At 35.3% G+C, this 20,156-nt stretch overlaps 1 protein-coding gene across 15 annotated transcripts in view; it reads right to left on the bottom strand.

Annotated features, from left to right (window-relative positions):
- Nucleotides 1–20,156, bottom strand: part of CD47 (CD47 molecule) — a 114,561-nt gene that overhangs the window by 66,266 nt on the left and 28,139 nt on the right. For all 15 annotated transcript variants that reach the window (XM_072614082.1, XM_072614079.1, XM_072614080.1 and 12 more), the window contains one exon: nt 15,218–15,307. In XM_072614082.1, coding sequence (XP_072470183.1) covers nt 15,218–15,307 — 90 coding nt within the window. The remainder of the gene's footprint in view (nt 1–15,217; nt 15,308–20,156) is intronic.

Here is a 20,156-nt window from a genome sequence, read left to right as displayed (position 1 = left end):
TATTCAATATAAAAGAGGCATCTGAAGCATTCCTACTGAAACAACGACAGAAATCAGCAGATTACTTAATTTACAAATACCCTAGACAACACAAACATAAGTAAAGGTATAAATAAATACATCTACTAGGAAAAGGACAAATGATGAAATGTTTTACCTTTTGTAGGAACTCTCCAAGAGGGGGGTAAAACTAGAAAAAAAAAGACACCACATCCAAGGACAACTGAACCCAACTGTCAGTCACAACAAAGTAACAACAGAGGGACCATCAAGAAATGTCTTTCTAAAACACACAAGGGGATAAAGATGAAACTGGAAGTTAAATAGGAACAATGCGAGTAGAGGAGGATGCTTATGGACTAAACTTTACATGCACACCTTAAAAAAAAAAGAAAGTTTTTTTTGTTTTGTCTTAGTGGAAATAATTGTTATCTGTTGTTGTTTTTCCCCTCGAGAGCCAAAGACATCAGGAAGGTGATACCATTACTTGTAAGTGAACTGGATTTAAGTGAGGGAGAACTTTGCAAAGTCACCAGTCTTACTCTCTCCTCCAGAGTCTTCCGGAAGTCAAGTACGGAATGGGAGGCTGAATTAAAGGGTAAAAGAGAGTAAGAGATAAAAGAAGATGGGTAACTAATCAAGCCAAAAGAAACAATTAAAGGAAAAGAACTGCAGTGAGGATGGAAGGGTTATGGATACGGTGTCAAACGGAAGGAATGAAACAGGGAGAAATCTAAATTTAGTGGTGAAAAGGGGCTGCCCACTGAAAAACTTTCCCATGGTGTGGAGCTGGGGTGAAGCATCAGGGAGATACTATATAATGGAATAGAGGACCTTAAAATGCTTATAATCTGAAGGGATTTGGGGCTTAAAGACCACAGCCTCAGAGGGGGTATTATGCCTCCATGGACAGCACCCTACCTCAGGAAAAAGGGAATCAGATCAGACCTCATGGGGGCAAACTGAATCCAGAAGATTAAGAGGGTATGAACCTACAAGTCATATAGAAAAGAAAATCACCACAGAGAAAAACAAAGGGTAGAAATGAAATACATGATCAAGGAAACAGGAAAATTTAAATTTCTACCATGAGGTAATACTTCTACTCTCTTTCTCACAGGAATTGATACTTCTAAGAATGAGGCACAACTGAAAAAGGGGGAAGGGGAACCATCTACTAGGTAATAACATAGAAACTATTTAGAAGAAGAAACTCAAAACAGGTACTCGAGAAGCTGAAAATAAATAAATATAAAGACTGTGAATCAAAAAATAAAAGGGAAGAAAAGAAAGAGAAAAGAATTAATGAAGAGGATGACAAAATAAAATTCTTTTTAGGAAAGGATGCAATTTTTTAAAAATCTTAATCAACAAAAGAAGTTGAAAGGAAGAAGAGGATGGAGCAGATTTTATTTAAATACTTAATAGAGAAAATGAAAAATGTATAAAAGGAATAAAAATGAATAGAATTATAAAACTAGAGAAAGGAGTGACAAATGAAAGGAAGTAGGGCTTGAGGATGACAAGAAGAGAGTTTAAAGGACGAGGGTTGCATCAGGCAGATCAAGCAAAAAATAACTGAAAGGAGGAAGTGTTATCTAAAAACAGGAGAAATTTTTTAAAAAATCTAATTCAGAAAAAAGTAACATAAGAGACCCAAATAGAAGAAAATATAAAATGGATTAAACAAAGTGAAGATGACAAACTGGATCAGAAAACATAACGCCATAAAGTGTTGCTTTTAAGTACAAAAATATTCACAGAGAGGCTAGAATAAAATTTACTATGCACCAACCAAATCAAAAAAAAAAGTAGCAGTTGCAATGATGCTATCACAAGCAAAATCAAAAATTCATAATACATAAAAATGAGGAAATTAAAGTGAAAGGAATGCCAGACAACCAATATCAAAATTAAACTTATATGTTCCCAATGCTACCCAAAGTTATAAAGTAAAATTAACTGAATTTTAAAAAACAGCAAAATACTAGGATATGCTAATATTCTTCCCATAGATCTGGACAAATCTAAAAGAAAAAAAGGGAAAATATAGATTTGAAGAAACTAGAGCTTATGGAACTGCTAAAGAATTATACACACACGTGTACACACACATGTGAATCTTAACCATGTATTAGGATATAAAAACACTGCAAATAAATTTTAAAAAGCTAAAGTAGCAGACACACAATTTACAGAACATAATGCAATAAAAATTGTAATCCATTCAAGGAATGCAACCAAGAAACACAGATCCAAATGGAGATTTGATGAAATCTTAAATGAATGGGTCAAAGAATCAATCATGGAAATAATTAATAATTATGTGAAAGAAAACAACATAATGATGAAAAAACACACCAAAAATTTCAGAATAAAGCTAAAGAAGTCCTCAGACAAATTATGTCAGTAGGAACATACATTAACAAAATAGAAAAGAGGAGGATTATTGAACAGAGTGTACACTAACTTTCAAAACTTAGAACACCAACAAATAAAAAAATAAGCACCAAAGAAGTGATTTAAGATTAGAGAAATAGATAATTTAGAGAATAAAAAGACTATAGAAATATTCAAACTAAAAACAAAAGCTTCTTCTTTGAAAAGCATATTGGCTATATGACCACAGACAACTCACTTAACCTTTCAATGTGCCCAGACAACTCTCTCAGACTATGTATGCAGATAATGTGCAACTCTCCATCAGGGAGAGGGAATTTCCACAGTGGGAGGAGGTTCCTACATTGCTGAAATCATAGAAGATTCAGATAGTCACATACCCTTTCCCTTACATACACACACCAAAAAAAATTGTTTTGTACAGGATATTCAGTACATGCTATGAGACAGTCGTGAAGGGACAGCCTAGGAGCACACTGAATGTCAGAAGGAAAACCAGAAATGTAAGATGAAGAACTTTCTGTGCATGATCTAGTAGGTGAATAACCTATATAGCAGTCACTGACAGGTAATTAATGCTAAAATATTTTATATCCATGTTATATTATGACTGCCATAAAAATGACAAAAACATGGGAAAAGATATGTTTCAAAGAACTCTGGAAAAAACTATTTAAAGTATAAAATAGCCATGAAAAACAGTCACCTCTCTTCACATTTCAGAAAGGTTACCTGGCATAGCAGATGCATAGAAGACTTGGAAATATAAAGACCTAGGTTCAAGTATCTACCTCTTCTGACACATAAAGGCTGTAGAATGCTGGGCAAGTCCCCTTAACCTCCCAGGCCTTCAAACAACTCAAAAAGATTCCACAAAGCATTAGTGGAGGGAATTTGCTCATAAGGAATTCCCTACACCGATTAAGTCACAGGTTCAGTCCCTATGCCTAATGTCTTCCATGACATCTAGTTATGAAAGCTTTAAAAGGTTGCAGCTACCGTTCTGAAAACTATCAATGCTAGAAAGAACTGAAATCAGTCAACTGATAAACATTTAAGCGCCTATTTTGGTCCAGGCACTATACTAAGTGCTGGGCATACAAAAAGAGGCAAAAGATGGTCCTTGCCCTCAAAGTGCTTACAATTTAATGGGGAGAAAACATACAAACAAATGTACACAAAGCATAGACAGGATAAAATGTAAATAACAGAGGTGAGGCACTGGAATTAAGATGGATTGGTCAAGGGAGTTAGGAAATGTTCCTTCTCTACTCAAAATAGCACTTTGGATTTTATCTTTGCCTCTATCACACTTTGGTCTTGGAACATAATTGTTCATTTGCATGTTGTATCCTCCCCAGTCAATAACGAGTTTCTTGAAAGTAGGAACTATTGTTTTCATCTTCAAATTCCCTGTACTTAGTGGCATCTGGCACAAAGGATGTACTTAATAAATGTTCCTTGAACTGAATGTGGAAAATTTTCATAGTCTTTCTCCTGCCCACACTCTCTTGGAGCTTGAGTGGTTACTCCCCACTGTTTTTTTTGCCAGGAAAGATACCAAAAGAAGAAATCTCACAATTCCTGTTTTCCTAGAATTACCAACATCATCTGAGAGGGTAACTAAGTGGAAGGACCCAAAAGCAAAGAAAACAGCAACTTCACTGCGTATGAAGGAAGTATACTGCATACTTCTATAGCAATTTTTTTTTCTGAATGTATTACGTAAACAGTTTGAGAAGGTTGTACAGAGCTATAAATCAGAGCCTGTCAATTGCTTCTCTTAACCTGTGAATGAGCCTTAAACCTTTTTCAGACTTTAATTCAATGGCTAAAAGACCATACAAAGAAAAACTCACTTAAGACTATTTCAAGCAGAAGTGACCATTCTTAAACCAACAAAAAATGTTAAATTTATTTGAAATTCAATTTCTCCAGACTTAGAAAAAATGTGGGGGGAAGAAGGGGAGGAGAATAATCATTTATTAAACACCTACTATGCACCAGGCATGGTTAAAAATATTTTAAAACATCATCTTGTTTGAGCTTTAAAACAACCCTGTGAAGGTAGGCATTATCCTTATCCCCATTTTACAGATGAGTAAACTGAAACATACAGAAATTAAGTGATGTGGCAGGTCACATAACTAGGAAGTTTTGAAGGCGGGATTTGAACTCAGGTTTTCCTGATTTCAGGCCCAATGCTTTAACTAATGTGCCGTCTAGCTGTGTCTAAAATCCATGAACTATAATTCTCCATATAACAGTATTCAACTTGTTGGTCAGTAGCTATGGTTAAAGCTGTTTCTTTCCTTGTAAGACTAATTATTCTTGCTCAAATTAAACAAAAATCTCCAATTTATACATTAACATGATCTGCCTGATGCCCTAGCAATCAGTATCTTTGAAACACAAGTTCAAATTTTGTCAGTTTACTTCACAAAAATTTCCTTGGTCAACCCTGCACAAAATTGCTGCACTTTTGATATATCTCTTCTGTGGCAATTATGTGGTGTACTGTTAGCTAGCCTGTTCATATATTCTGACAGTGTAGAAAGTATAAAAAAATGTAGTTTTGATAAACAGTAAAACCTCTAGGGCCTTTATATCTGTGATCTCTTCCTGTGCTAGATAAGTGTATCTAACTGATAAAAAGTGGCCTAGAAGTTAAAGGTGGCAACTGTAACAAATAAAAGTAACCCACAAACATCTAGCATCCAAGCAAAACTTAGACTTAAATAAAGAGCTTAATACACTAGGCCAGCACATGAAACACTTATCTAATTTGTTGGTGCTATATTCTAGCTGCTTGATGGCAGAATCTATTTCTCAATTTTAAAAACTATTACTTTTAAAAGATGACTTCAGAGTCAAAGTGCAGAAAAATCAGTATCTTAAAGTAAGTCGTTAGAAAACAATAGCTATAACTTGCTTTTAATATCATATTATTACAGTACTATTTTATTTGAGAAGACAAAAAAACAGCCAACAGGCATTGGTTAAGCATTTACTATGTACTAGTCACTATGCTTAATACTAGCAGTAAAAAGAAAGGCAAAAACAGTGTCCAGCTACACTGAAGAAGCCCTGACATTCTGATGGAAAAGAAAATATGTAAATAATCATGTATACACAAAATATATACTGAATAGGTGGAAGGATATTGCAGAAGGGAAGACATGGGGGTGTATGGGAGGGGAAGGGAGAAGGGTAGAAGAAAAGGGGAGTCTAGGAAAGAGATGGAAAGTACTGAAGGAAGCCAAGGAAAGCTAAGAGGCAAAGATGAGGGGGAGAGTTTTCCAGATACAAAGGACAAAAAGTACACTGCCACAGTGCTGGAAGATGGAGTGCTGTTTGAGAGGAAGAAAGCAGGCTGCTGTTAATGGATTTTGAGAGAAGAGTGACCGAGTAAGAGGTGAAGAAACATGATTTCAAAGGGCTTTAAAGACCATTTAATTCTAGAGTTAACAGAAAGGTATTGGGAGTTTACTGAGTAGGGAGTATAACATGGTACTGTTATTAAATAAGCGTAAATAAAATGATATTTCATTTATATAAATAAAATATAAATGAAATATTACTCCATTTTATCTTAACAATCCTTGGGAAGAAAGTGGTATTATTATTTCCATTATTCCCAAGAGGCTTGCCCAGGTGAGGGGGGCAGGGGAGAAATCTGAATTCAGATCTTCCTGATTCAGGTCCAACGTTCTATCAAGTGCACCACTCAGATGCTTTGTTGGACTTATTCTAATTCCATCTCAGACATTTAATACTAAGTGACTTTGGGCAAGTCACCTCTCTCAATATGTTTTTTCATCTGTAAAATAGAGAAAATAATAACATTTAGTTCACAAGGCTGTGATGAGGATCAAATGAGTTAACATATGCCAAGCACTTTGCAAACCTTAAAGAGGTATATAAATGGTAGCTATTAAAAGCAGCAGCTGCCTGCACAGGAATGAAATGAGCAAATTATGGATTTCACCTTTTTGGTCACTAAAGTTAATCACAAAGAGGGAGCAGAAACTTTTCTAATTTCTTCATTAAAAGAAAGAGGTCTAGAAAACCCTTTCATGAATAACATTTCCAGAATCACAAAGTTTGAGAGTTGGAAGGGACCTCAATGGATGTCCACTCTAATCTATACAAGACACAAATGTCAACTAGAACATATTTAAAGAGTCTCTGCTGTAAGACATCCAAAGAGGAAGAACTCATCACTACTCAAGGCAGCTCATTCCACTTCTGTACAGCTCTGTTAGGAAGTTTTCCCTGAGGTCAAGTTTATATCTTACTGCACAATCCCAGAATAATGGAAAAGAGAAGCAATTAAAGACATTCATATCTCAGTCACTGAGGAGTGAGATAAAGACACAAAGACTGACTCCTAGGATGAAAGAGACACAAAGGAGAGTTAGGAAGGCAAGGTGGGAGAATAAGCTACCATAGCCTCAGACAAGTTCTTGAGAAATTCTGATTGTCTTAATTACTATCTGCTCATTCAAAAAAAAACCCTGGACCCACAATCATAGCATTCTAGAGCTAGAGGTGGAAAGGACCTCATAGACCATCTAATTTAACTCCCTAATTTTATAGATGAGGAAACAGAGCCCAGGAAGGTCAAGTAACTTGCCCCAGGTCACATAGGTAGTACCAGGAATGGGATTTAAGTCCTCTGACTTCAGGTGCTGCCTTTTTTCCTCCTTGTACTACACTGTTTCCCTACTTAGGGCTATTTAAACAGTAACAGCATCCACTCACAACTTTCTGCTATATAACTAGTGAATTGCACACACACACAAATTCAAAATGCTGTGATAGTACTGGGGAAACTCCACGGTCACAAACATAAAACCAGAAGAAAAAAAAAATCCTTCAAGTTTCGCTCTCTCCAAACATGGCATCCAAGATTCTTCCGCAGAAGTCATGATATTAGAAATAGCTATCAAATTCCATCATTTTGATAGATCTATCCCTTCCATATTAACTGATATGTGAGCAACGGAAAGAAGGAACAAATAAATGTATCAAAGAGCAAGTCACTTCACTTCATTTGCCCTCAGTTTCTCTATGTATAAAAAAAGGTAGAACTGGATGACCAATAAGATCTCCTAGCTCCAATATCTGATCATTCTAAAACCAGTGTACCGTGGCTTTATAAGGATGGACCTCAGAGACTAGAATGACAAAATTCAGAAAAGGATCTAATACCATAAAAGCAATATGCTATTACAGAAAGAACTAGGAGTCCAGAGACTGATTCTAGTCTTCACTGTCACTAACATTTTAAGTGACCTTGAGTAAGTCATTTCCATTTCTCTAGGGTTCAGCTTCCTTAAGTTTAAAGTGAGAAGGTTAGACCAAGCAACTCCTCTCTTAGGTCTTTCCTTGCTGTACAATTTTATGATTTTATGACTGAATAATTGAAAGCAATGATCTAGCTATGGAAAAAAATAGATAGGTCAAACCTGAGGTTAGAAAATAGATTGGCAATAGTAATTATAATAATGATGATGTGAAGATGGTATTCTTGGAAGATTATCAGTAGGGCATGCCCTTGGAGCAGTCTCTTGGTGGTTGTGATGAATTTGTATTACTCCAGTCATCCACTCTCACCTCTTTACAACTGTTCAATGATTTGTGAGACAACAGGCAAAGGCTGGGATGTAAACTAGGGGATGAATCAAATCAAGTAAATCAAATCTAAGTGGTCAGCAAGGAGATCAAACCTATGGCCTTGGACTAACATAGTTCTCTAAACAACTGAACTATGCAGCCACATTTTTTCAAAGTCTATATTTAGTCTATATATTGTGAACTGTAGTACATGTTATAAAAAAGAAGTTAAAATAATTCAGTGTTTAAAAAGAATGCAAGGTGGGTTCAAGGGAAAAACATACCTAGATGATTAGATGATCTTTAAGGTCCTTTCCATGACTAATGAATACACAGAGAAAGTTCTATGAACACAGGAAAGAGGAGCTTAATTTGGTGGCAAAACAAGAGGGAAATATTATTTTATTTTTATTTTCTGATACTGATTTCTGATTTTAGGACTACTTTCTGATAGTCAAAAGAGAAGAGACAGTTAAAAAATATTCTGGTCTTCTGATTGACTAGTTTTCTGTACTGTGCTTTTATAAAGAATAAACTTAAATGAAATGAATGAATATTTATAAAAATACAAATACCCAGATTAGCAGAACAATAGAGAATTTATATACTCCAATCTCAGAAAAAGAAATTGAACAAGTCATAAATGAGCTCCCAAAGGGTTTAAAAAACTTCATGACCAGATGGAATTATAAGTGAATTCTACCAAACTTTCAAAGAACAATTAATTTCAATATTGTACAAACTGTTTTCAAAAAGAGCAAAAGAAGGGAGTCTCTGCCAAATTCCTTCTATGACAGAAATATGGCCTTAATGCCAAAACCAGGAAGAGTTTAAATATAAAAAGAAATAATACACCAATAATCCCAGTGATCACTGAGGCAAACATTTTAAAAATTAGCAATGAGGCTACAATAACATATCAAAAAATTATGTAATATAACCTGACTAAACTTAAGTCATGAATAGAGTCGGTTTAATATTAGGAAAATTATCAACATAACTGATCATATATTATGACAGTAACAAAAATCATTCTATCATATCAACAGATACAGACAAAACTTTCCAAAAAATGCATTTTATATTAAAAACAAAATTAGAAAACACAAGACTAAGTAGACCCTTTCTTAACGAAGTAAATAGTATATATCTGAAACCAAGAGCCAGCATTATATGTAATGCCAATAAATCAGAGTCTTTTTCAGTATGATCAGGGGTAAAGGGCATGTCCACCGTCAAACTATTTGATATAGTATTAGAAATGCTAGCTATAGCAACAAGACAAGAAAAAGAAATTAAAGTAATAAGCATAAACAAAGAAGGAACCTAATTATTGCTTTTTGCAGATGATGTAATGTATATTTAGAAAATTTCATAGTCAAGTAAAAATTGACACAACTTCAGCAACGTTACATAATCCAAACAAAATCACATGAAAGAGACAGAAAAGGAAATTCCATTTATAATAACCACAGAAAGTATAAACAAGGCCTATGAATACAACTAGAAAATACCACTTAAGGAAATAAAGACTTAAATAACTGAAGAACTTTAATTGCTCATGGGTAGGCCAAGTCAATAAATATAATAAAAATGACAAAACTATCTAAATTAATTTGCTAAGTGCCATACCAAGCCACCAAAGGATTATAATAACAGAACTAGAAAGAAGGAAATATGCAAGAATAAAAAGGTCAAGAATCTCAAGGTGATTGACAGGAGGGAGAGAGGGGAGAAACGGAAAAGAAGGAGGCCCAGTAAACTGCAAAGCAGTAATCATCAAAACAAGTAGGCACTGGTTAAAAAATAGAAAAGTCAATCAGTGAAAGAGATTAAGTATATGGCATATCTAATCCTAGTATTTGACAAACCCAATCCAGCTACTTTAAGTAAGGATTTGACAAAAACTATGGAGAAAACTTGGCAAGAGTTTAGCAGGAATCTAGACCAATACCTCACACCATATGCCTCCAAATGGATACATGGAAAATACATAAAAGGTCATAAACAAATTAGAGAAACAAGGAAGTAATAAATTATCTTTAGACATATGGGTAGGGGAAGAGTTCATGACCAAACAAGGCATAGAAAGGCTCAAAGATGACTAAAATGGACAATTTTGATTACAAAAAAAATCAAAAAGTCTGTGCACAAACAAATATGATGTAACTGAAATTAAAAGGAAACTAGTTAAATGGGGCAAAAAATTGTAGCAAATGTCTCTAATAAAGGTCTCATTTCCAAGACATATAAAGAATTTATTTACACATTTAAGAATAAGAACTGTTTCCCAATTAATAAATTTTCAAAGGACATGAACAAGCAGCTTTTTTAATCAATGAAATCCAAACTATCTATAGCCATAAGAAAAATGCTCCAAATCATTTATAATTAGAGAAAATCATATCAAATCAACTTTGAGATTCTGTCTTACACTCACAATACTGGCAAAATTGACAAAAAAGGAAAATGATACACGTTGGAAGGACTGCAGGAATGTGCCTTATTGATGCATTATTGGTGGTGTTATGAATTGGTCTAACCGTTATGTAAAATAATTTGAAACTATTCCCAAGAAGTTATTAAACTGCATAGACTCTTTGAATAAAAAATACTATTATTAGAATTATAACTCAAGGAGAATAAAATAAAAAGGGAAATGCCTTATGTGTACAAAAATATTTGTTATCATCTCTTTTTGTCATGTCAAAGAACTGGCAGTTAAGCAGGTATCTGACAGTTGGGGAGTGACTGAACAAATTGTGATGTATGAATGTCATAGAATTAACAGAATCTGAATTTGTCTTATGTTCTTATAAATACTATTATATAGGAAATGAAAAGGAAGTAATTTCAGAAAAACTTGGGAACACTTGTATGTGATGATGCAGAGTGAAGTGAGCAGAACTAGGAGAACAATTGATACTATCCATCAACATTATAAAAGCAAACAATTTTTAAAAGCCCTCAAGTGCTGAGGGATCCAAAAGAGGCTATATTTGGGCATTAGACTAACCATAAAGGAAATCAAGAAAAGGAAAATTCAAGGACGTTAGGCTATGGGGAAATACATTAGAAAAAGCACCGTGCTAAATCATCTTTTCCCCACTTTAAATAATTCTGAAGTTTACAACCATCAATTACAATGAATACCTCCATATTATAGGAGAATAGAAAGGGCTGTATACGAAACTGTGAATCTTCACTTACATACTAAATCTTAAAGAGCAAGTGCTACTACCCCCTCAGCTCCAACATCCTTTGCAATATGACAGATCAAATGTTCTAGTCATGTGAAAAAGGAAGGGACTGGCTCCAGTCAATAAAAGAAAATTCCCCAAGGGACTACATATTAAGGAGACAATTTTCTATCTTGAATAGATGGGATACCCTTGGGTTCAGAACTGTGGTCCCCAATTGGTCATGTAGACAGGATGAAAGGAAACAAATTTTTATGGATTTAACTAAGTCAGATGTTTAATATTCACAAATGATCTCTTCCTCTCTGAGCTTGCAATAGGAGGTCATGTCATGCTTGGAGCTGAGTTGAAGAATAGCTATGATCTGATTTGACATAAGGCTTCAAGACACAAGTTTCTAATGGACTTTCTTCTTATTCCTCTGTTAGGCAACAAGAGAACAGACCTCATGTCCTACACTGATATTTTCTTTCTTTTACCTTCCAAGTCATCATGAAAAAGTCTGACCTTCCTATAATGGCCATATTCTAATCTGGAGCTGAGCCAAGGAGTGGAGGTTGGGTGTTATAATCACACTGTCTCCTTTTCTTTCTCTACGAACTGGGAATTCTGTGGTTTTCTGTCTAGGCCCAGCACCTGGGCCTACAAGAAGTAATCTATGGCTGCCTTCTTTTCAGAGATAATTGTGTACCTTAAACTTTTGTGATTACTGTTAAAGATCCTATTTTTTAACATAAAAAATCATTTAAAAATAGTCTACATAGTAATCAGAAATTCCTATTAACTGTTCCTTGAGAAAAACTGTGTTGCTTTTGTTCAGTTCTCCTTTGCTAAGGTTTTGTACCAAAGCCTAAAAATTCTATTTTTTTGAGTCATTATCTCTAACAGATTTGGAGTACAGCAGACTAATTAACATGTACAAAAGTCAAAGGGCACGAAGTACTTAATAAATACTTGTTGAAAAGGGATTTAAACTGAAAAAAAGAGAGAAAACTACCTCTAGGGATGTTCCAATAGAGATATACCAAACTAGATAGCACAGAGATGAGCTACAATGAAGGAAGAATACAGTTAGACACCTAGAAGTAATAGAAAATAAAATCCAAGAAAGGAACCAAGAAAAACAAACGAACAAACAAAAAACTCCATCAGTCACCTCTGAGAGCCATAAACAAAAGCATGAAGAATGGAGCACAAACAAGACTAATGAGAAAGCATAAAGCAAGGAGATCTGAGGATGAGTTTGAGCCTCCGCATCTTCTAATTCATGGCTCCTGATTCGGACCTCTGGAGCCAAAGAGAATAAATCTAATCACTCTCCCATTTGAGAGTCCCTCGAATACTTGGGTTATCATTGAATCATTGACATAATAAGTAGAATTTATGTCGCATTTAGATAGTGAGGAAATTAAAGCTAAGAGAGGCTATGACTTGCCCAGGGTCAGGTGAGTAGAGGTGAGATTTGAACTCAGTTCTTTGTTCTCCAAGTCCAGCACTCTGTCCACTCTTGCCCAATGATTTAGAGCTAAAAGGGACTTCAGAGACCATTTAGTCAAACTCCCATATCTTATAAATGAGAAATCCAAGGCTCAGAGAGGTAAAGTGATTTGCCTCCAGTCACAGACAAGTAGCATCAGAAGTGGGATATGAATCCACTGGTCACATTCTCTTGAGTCTTCTCTAGGCTGAACAACACCAGGCCTTTCAAATGATCCTTATGTGACATGAACTACCTCAAGGCTCACCTCTTCCAAGCTGCTCTCTTCTGGATGCTCTCAACATGTCAAAATTTTCCCTAAACTACGGCAGCCAGAACTAAACTTAATACTTTATGTTCTCTCTTAATACAGGCTAAAACTGCATTAGTCTTTTTAGCTACAACATCTTACTGCTAATCACAGAGTTCAAAGTCAACTAAAATCCCAGATTTTTTTCAAATACAGTGCTACCTAAGCATGTCTCCTCCATCTTGTACTTACAAAGTTGATTTTTTTTAACCCAAAAGTAAAACTGCCCATTTACTTCTACTGAATGTTATTTAGTAGATTCAGCCTAGTAATATCCTTTTGAATGCTATCATCTTATACTAGCTTTTTATTCCAGCTCTACGTCATCTGTAAAGCTGACAGACATATCATCTGTGCCTTTAAACATATCATAAATAAAAAAAAAATGAAACAATGAACTGCACAGAAACCAAAGACAAATTTCTGAGGTGCTCCACTGAAGACAAATGCTTGGGCTCTCTCTTTGCCAAAAGCTGAGCACACAGTAATTTCCTGAGTTGCCCTCATAATAATTTAATCCTTCAAAAGACAGAGGAACCAACAAGGGAAAATTAGATTTTGGTCCTGACTCTCACCAACAGGTAGCATCTGGCTGAAGGGGTAAAAATGATGCTGACCTGGGGGGAAATGACCACTCCACCTTGCACTTTGGGATAGAGGAGATGAAAACTGGCTACAATCTGACATGCATCCTTAACTTTGGGAGAAGGGAATTCAGAGGGTTCAACTGAAAAGACAGGTAAATTCTGATGGATCCACAGGAGAAGTCACCAACAATGGATGGGTACCTCTAAGGAAAGAAATTCTGAAGATAGGAAGTGAAATAATTCTGATGAGAAGGAATAAAGGGAATGCATAGGGAAATGCACAGAGAAGTCACTAACCAACTTATATATGAAGAAGACAAAAGTAGAGAAGGTCACTGAGAAACAATGCAAAAACTTGGCAAGAAGAGTGTCAGGATGTTTACCATGAGCTGGTGAACAAAACTAAAGATAACAGAAAGTGATTTTTCAAAAGTTATACTGGGGAAAATAGGAAGGTCAAAGAATGGGGCCAAAGAAATAGGATCACTGTTTTGAATAAACAGGAAAATACTAACTTCAGAAAGAAGATAGAGCTGCTTCATTCTTTATGGGTTTTTTTTTTTTGCTTCAGGGGAAGAGCAGATTAGGACAGCTGTACACAGCAGAGATCAATGCCAGAGATGACACAAGGTACTAAGGAATCATTTCACAAGGTATCTGAAGGAGGCAAAGATAGCAAAGATTTGAAATCTTGATTCATCTCAATGAGTAGCAACTCAAATCTAATATGTGCAAATGTATTTTTTAAATTGACCCTATCAATACTTTCAGACATGACCATGTACAAGATCTATTACTACCAAAACTTTAGAAATTCTCATTTCCATCACTAATACGTAAAACCTAATTCACAGAATTACCTTAAAAAATAATTGCATAAGCATAAAGAAATGTTCCCTAAACTCCAACAAACTCAACAAATATTACTAAGATCTCACTACATGCAAGGTACCGGGCTAGATGCTAGAGATATAAAGACAAAAATAAAAAACATAGGGAACCTAACATATTCTACCCACAGTAAAAATGAATAATAGTCAGTGTTAAATGTGATGCAACTGAAGGTCAGTACTCAGTATTAATGGTCCTATGATTAGGATTTTCCCCTGTGGCTGCTAGGGATACAGAAGAAACAATATGTCACTAATCAATGACCTTTGATTTGCTCAGCACAGAAACTTCCCAAGGGGGAAAATGCTTTCACTAATATAAATCTCACCTTTCAATAACAGTCTTCAGAGTGTTGCCTAATGTTCACAGAGATTAAACGACTTTTCTTATTACATGGTTTGCAAGTGTCAGAATCGAGACTTGAACCCAGGTCTTTCCAAGGACCTACTATTAAAACTCATCGTGCTGTCTCTTTATCCTTAAAAAAGTGGAGGAAAACACTGACCTTCACTCTGGGCTAGGGAAGGGAGTGGCCTATTGAAAAGATTAAGTAAAGCATAAACATGATGTGTATAATTGTAAAACACATTTTTAAAAATCATATCAGCACTATTTCAGAACCACATTATCATTAGCACAATGGTTTCATCGAATACTGTCTCAAAAGAACTAAGCAATTTTGTTACCAGAATGTACATAAATAAAAAAAGTATTGACTTATATTGGTACTTACTCACAATACCAAATTGACCCCAGGAAAGCAGTATAGCCAAAATCGGGAAGATAACGATGAGAATGTTTTCTTTTGGGTAAAACCATGAAACTTTGAAGAAAAAAGAGAAATATACATTAAGTCTCATACTCAATGTAAGTACTTTTAATTAATTTATACGACCAAATATTAATGTAGTAAAGTAGAAATGACTCAAAATCCTTAATGTTAATATGCAAAACTTGTAAACTTAGAAAATTGTGGTACAGTTCATTTACAATTAGTTATGTAACTTTAGGTAAATTACTTAGTTTCACAGTATTACAGCTCTATAGCTAAAAGAACCTTGGGGTCTAATCTGTTTCCTTATCTATAAGATGATCTATCTATAAGGTCTCTCACAGCTCTAACATTCTATGATTCTATGAAAATGTCTTAATTTCTAAAAACATATTTTAGTATACTTTCCATAACTTTTGCTTGAAGAATTATTAGCTCTCAATCATTTCATTTATAAAGAAGAATAAACAGATTAATCACAAAGCCAGACAAGAAGAACATCTATACTTGACTATGAATTGTTTTTATCTTTGCTTTTATCTATTTTATTTATAAAAACATTTTCATATTTGCTTTTACAGAGCCATACAGATATGCATAATATTGCAGGAAGTCACAAAGTAATCAAACTATACTATAAAAATCTGATTATGGAAGAACTAAGGAACAAGACAGTTTTCTCTCCATCCCCTAAGCATAACTCCTCCCTGCAACTTACTCCATGCTAGGAATAGATTACTCTATTTCAAAACAATGCTAGGAATATGGATAAAGAGATTTTCTACTGCTAAAGTATATGAAGGGAGTAGGAATGTCAAAGTTGAAATGAAGCACATTAGATGCATGAATAAGTGCTTTCTTCCATCTTTCTAAATGAAGCACAAATCAAAAATATAGTGAAGTATTTCAACACACTAGAAATAATTTGTATGGAATTTTTTAAGACATTGAATATTAACTTGAATAGCATCTAATAAATTCTATACTTCATTAAATCTGCCTATTATAAAACTATTCCTCAAGCAGTAGAGTATAATAATAACAAAAACTGATATTTACATGAGTTAAGGTTGTAATATAATGTTTTTGTTATCTCATTTGAGCCTCACAAAAGAGTACAGAGGTAAGTGCTATTATCCCCATATTATAAATGTGGACACTGAGGCTCATAGAGGTTGTATGGTTAAGCAGCTAGTAAGAGTCTAAGAAAGTATTCAAACCTAGGTCTTTCTATTCCACATCCATACTACTAACACTATCCACAATGTTCTTCCAAACTCTAATATTTCCACATGGAAGCATCTGGTACTTTCCAACAACCGCTGCCAGAAATCACTAACACCTCACTGAAACTCACTCTGCTTCTTCCTCTACCTCACTGTCCTCCATTATCAACATGAGCCAGTAAAAATTCCAAACCTATGGGTAACTGGAAAGCTAAGCAAATAATCCTGTGGCTTTTTAAACAACATAATAAACCTTATCTTTTAACATCAAAGTTACAAAATTAAAAAACAGTGAAATGCTCATATTAATCATAAAATACTAAATATACTACCACTAGAAATTCTAACTCAGAAAGTACTTGGTTACTTTTTTTTAAGAGTGTCTACTAGTATCTTTATTAACCTAAGAAGGTGCTCAATAAGTGTGTGTAATGTTGGTCATGAGTACTGTCCAATAACAGTTTAATGACTAAAAAGAGAACAATGTTGCAAAGCTGTCTGATTATATGCTGAATATCTATACACTAAGAAAGATGTTCTAGGATACCAGAATTGTTTAATGCCTTGACTTTCTCCATTACTCCATTGTATATAACTGAAGTGAAAGCTGTACAATTTTTTACCCAATTAAAGTCCTACCAGAAAAATAATAATGAAATCTAGAAATTATGCTTCTATTTATACCTGTCTTCCCACAGGTAAACTTATTTTTAAAAGCCCTGTGCCTTGATTATTACATGAAATAGAAATATTAACTATTCCAGGGTGCTAAATGATGGATGAATGAAAGCAATCTGTTAAGCCCTAATATTTAGCAATATATTTTCACTGACTGATAGACAAAACTGGGCTAGTAAGGGAAATAAAGTCTTGTCCCAAACTATTACTTTTGAAAAGATTACAAGTAATAAATTAATAATAATGACAATTTTAAATTTTTGTATCTTGATGGGATAAGATACAGGACCAAAGAAGATAAGAATTGGACCCTGGCAAAAAGGAGAAGTCAGGGAGTCAAGAACTCTGAATTAGGGGGTAAGAGTCTCAATAGGGATGGAAAAGAAAAATGCTTCTAAACCTGAAAGATCCATCTGCAAAGTAAATACGAAAAGAGCTGGGTTATCTTGTTCATAATTAGTCAGTGGGCAAGCATTATTACTCTCAAGGAGTCTAATGGTGGAGACAACATTCAAACAATTATATACAAACAAGCTATAAAGTATAAATTAAAGATATTCTCAGAGGAGGCACCAAGGAGGCACCAAGGAAGGGACTGGGTCTTGAAGTGGAAGCCAAGTGGAGATGAGGAACAAGATAGTTCTAGGTATGTGGACGGCATGCGGACATGTGAAAATGCTTAAAGACAGAATATAGTGTGCAAGGAAAAACAAAGAGGCTGGCTTCACTGAATTAGAGAGTATTTAGGGGGAAGTAAAGCTTAAGGGCCAGGTTATGAAAGGCTAACAAGAGATTTTATATTTTATTCTAGAGGTAACAGGGAACGATTCAAAGTTATTGAATAAGCAGGAGATAGGTTTAAGGAAGATCCCTTTGATAGTTGAGTGGACAATAGACTGGAGAAGGGAAATGTCTGATTGAGCAGGCAATTCTAACAGTCCAAACATGAGGTGATACGGGCCTAGACTAGGAAGGTATCAGTGTCAAAGGAGAGAAGGGGGTATGTGAGAGATGTTATGAACACAGGATCAGAAGGAATCCACTGCTGATTGGATATGGTAGGGGCTTGAGGTGAGGGAGTAAAAAGTTGAGGGTAACACCTAGCTTGTGAACCTGGTGATGGGAATATGGTGGTACCCTCCACAAAAGTAAGAAAGTAAGGGGAAGGGGAGTTGAGGGGGAAAGAAAATAAGTATAGCTTTGGTAATGTTAAGTTTATGACGTTTAGAAGACAGCCAATTGGAGATATCCAATAGGCAATTGGAGGTCAAGACAGAGGTTTCGGTGGGACAAATATATCTGAGAATCACCTTCAGAGAGAAATGAATCTGTGCAAGCTGATGAGATCATCAAGCACAGTTTCATAGAGAGAAAAAAAAAACCCATAGTTAGTGAGCACGACACCTAGATGACAATTCAACAAGGGAAACCAAGAAAGATCAAGTGAATCAGGCAGGAGGAGAACCAGAAGAAAATAGAGTACCAAAAACTTAGAAGAAGTGTAGTGGCAGCATCAAATGATACAGAGGGTCAAGAAGGAGGAGGATTGAGAAAAGGCCATTATATTTGGCACTTAAGTGATCATTGGTGACTTTGGAAAGAGTAATTTCAGTTAAATAATGAGGCTGGAAGTCAGACTGTAAAACATTAGGAAATGAATGAGAAGAAAAGATGTCAAGGCTCCAATTACAGACAGATTTCTCAAGGAGTTGAGCAACAAAAGAAGGAGAAATATGGGACTATACCTAGTGGGGAGAGGATAAGGAAATATGGGCATGTTTATAGTGAGTAGTTCACTACAAACCTTGTAGACAGGGAGAGACTAAATATTAGTGAGAATAGGGATGATAGATGGTTCAATCTGATGGAGAAGATGGTATAGAAGGAATCATTTGTGCTTGTAGAAGGGGTTGCTTTAGTAAGGAGATAGGAAACCTTTTCATGTGAGACAGGGGTAAAGGAGGAGAGAGTGGCAGAATCACAATGAGTGATATGACATGAGGAAGGGAGAAGAGGCAGCACTTGCCAAATGGTCTTAATCTTTTTAGTGAAATACGAAGCAAGGTTCTCAGTTGAAAGCATAGAGAGATGGAGAGAAATGGGAAGATTAAGGATAAAAAGACCTGGAAAAGTCACTATGGTGAGTGGGAAACTGAATAATTAGCAAAGTTTCAATGGATTGCCTTGCTGCAAGGATGGCCCAGTTGTGATTCTATAACAAAAGTTCAGAGTGAACCTAGTCAGCATGATTTTGCAGTTTTCTCCAGTTTCAGCAGCATGTAAATAAAAGTAAAAACATTGAGAGAATAATCCAAGGCTGAGGTTTGTCAAGGCAAGATCTTTAATAGAATAAAAAACCAAAGGACATTAGAAAAGAGAGTAGTACAGAGTTGAACTTGTTAACCAAGCAGCAAAGACGAAAAGAGGAGAGTGTGAACAGTGCAGGTGTGATAACCCATGAAAAAACTCAGGGCTAGAGTGACTGGAGGTCCCAGTGAAAATGAACTGGGTTTGGAGAGGTGGAATGACAACAGAATGTGAACAAATAAAGGCATTTCAGAGTTCATGAACTTGGAAATGCAACATTTATGGGTGATGGTAAGATCACAGGTATAATCATCTCAGCGTGTAGTTGTAATGGGGTGGAAAAATAAGTCATATGAAATTAGAAAGATAAAGAATTAGGAAGTTAGGATATTTGAAGGATTATCATTATTTATGTTCAAGTCTTAGTAGTGGGAGATGAAAATAATTGTGAGCCAGACACTGAACTCATTGAGGAAAGAAGGGGAATGTCCTGGAGGTCCATGGATAACAACTAACAGAATTTTTATGTGTGTGATAAATACTGATTGAACAACCCTCAAAGGAGAAAAGATTACTGAAAGAAGGTAGGTGGTAGAAGGAATGCCTGGAAACTGCAAGAAGGATTCCAACTAACCTACCAGCACCAGTGAGTTGAAAGGTATGAGGATTTCCAGTGCTGGAAGCAAGAG

Source organism: Notamacropus eugenii, chromosome 5 (assembly GCF_028372415.1).
Source record: "Notamacropus eugenii isolate mMacEug1 chromosome 5, mMacEug1.pri_v2, whole genome shotgun sequence".
NCBI classification, from domain to species: Eukaryota; Metazoa; Chordata; class Mammalia; order Diprotodontia; family Macropodidae; genus Notamacropus; species Notamacropus eugenii.
Note: the sequence above shows the minus strand (reverse complement) of the source record. Positions and strands in the feature narration are given on the sequence as shown.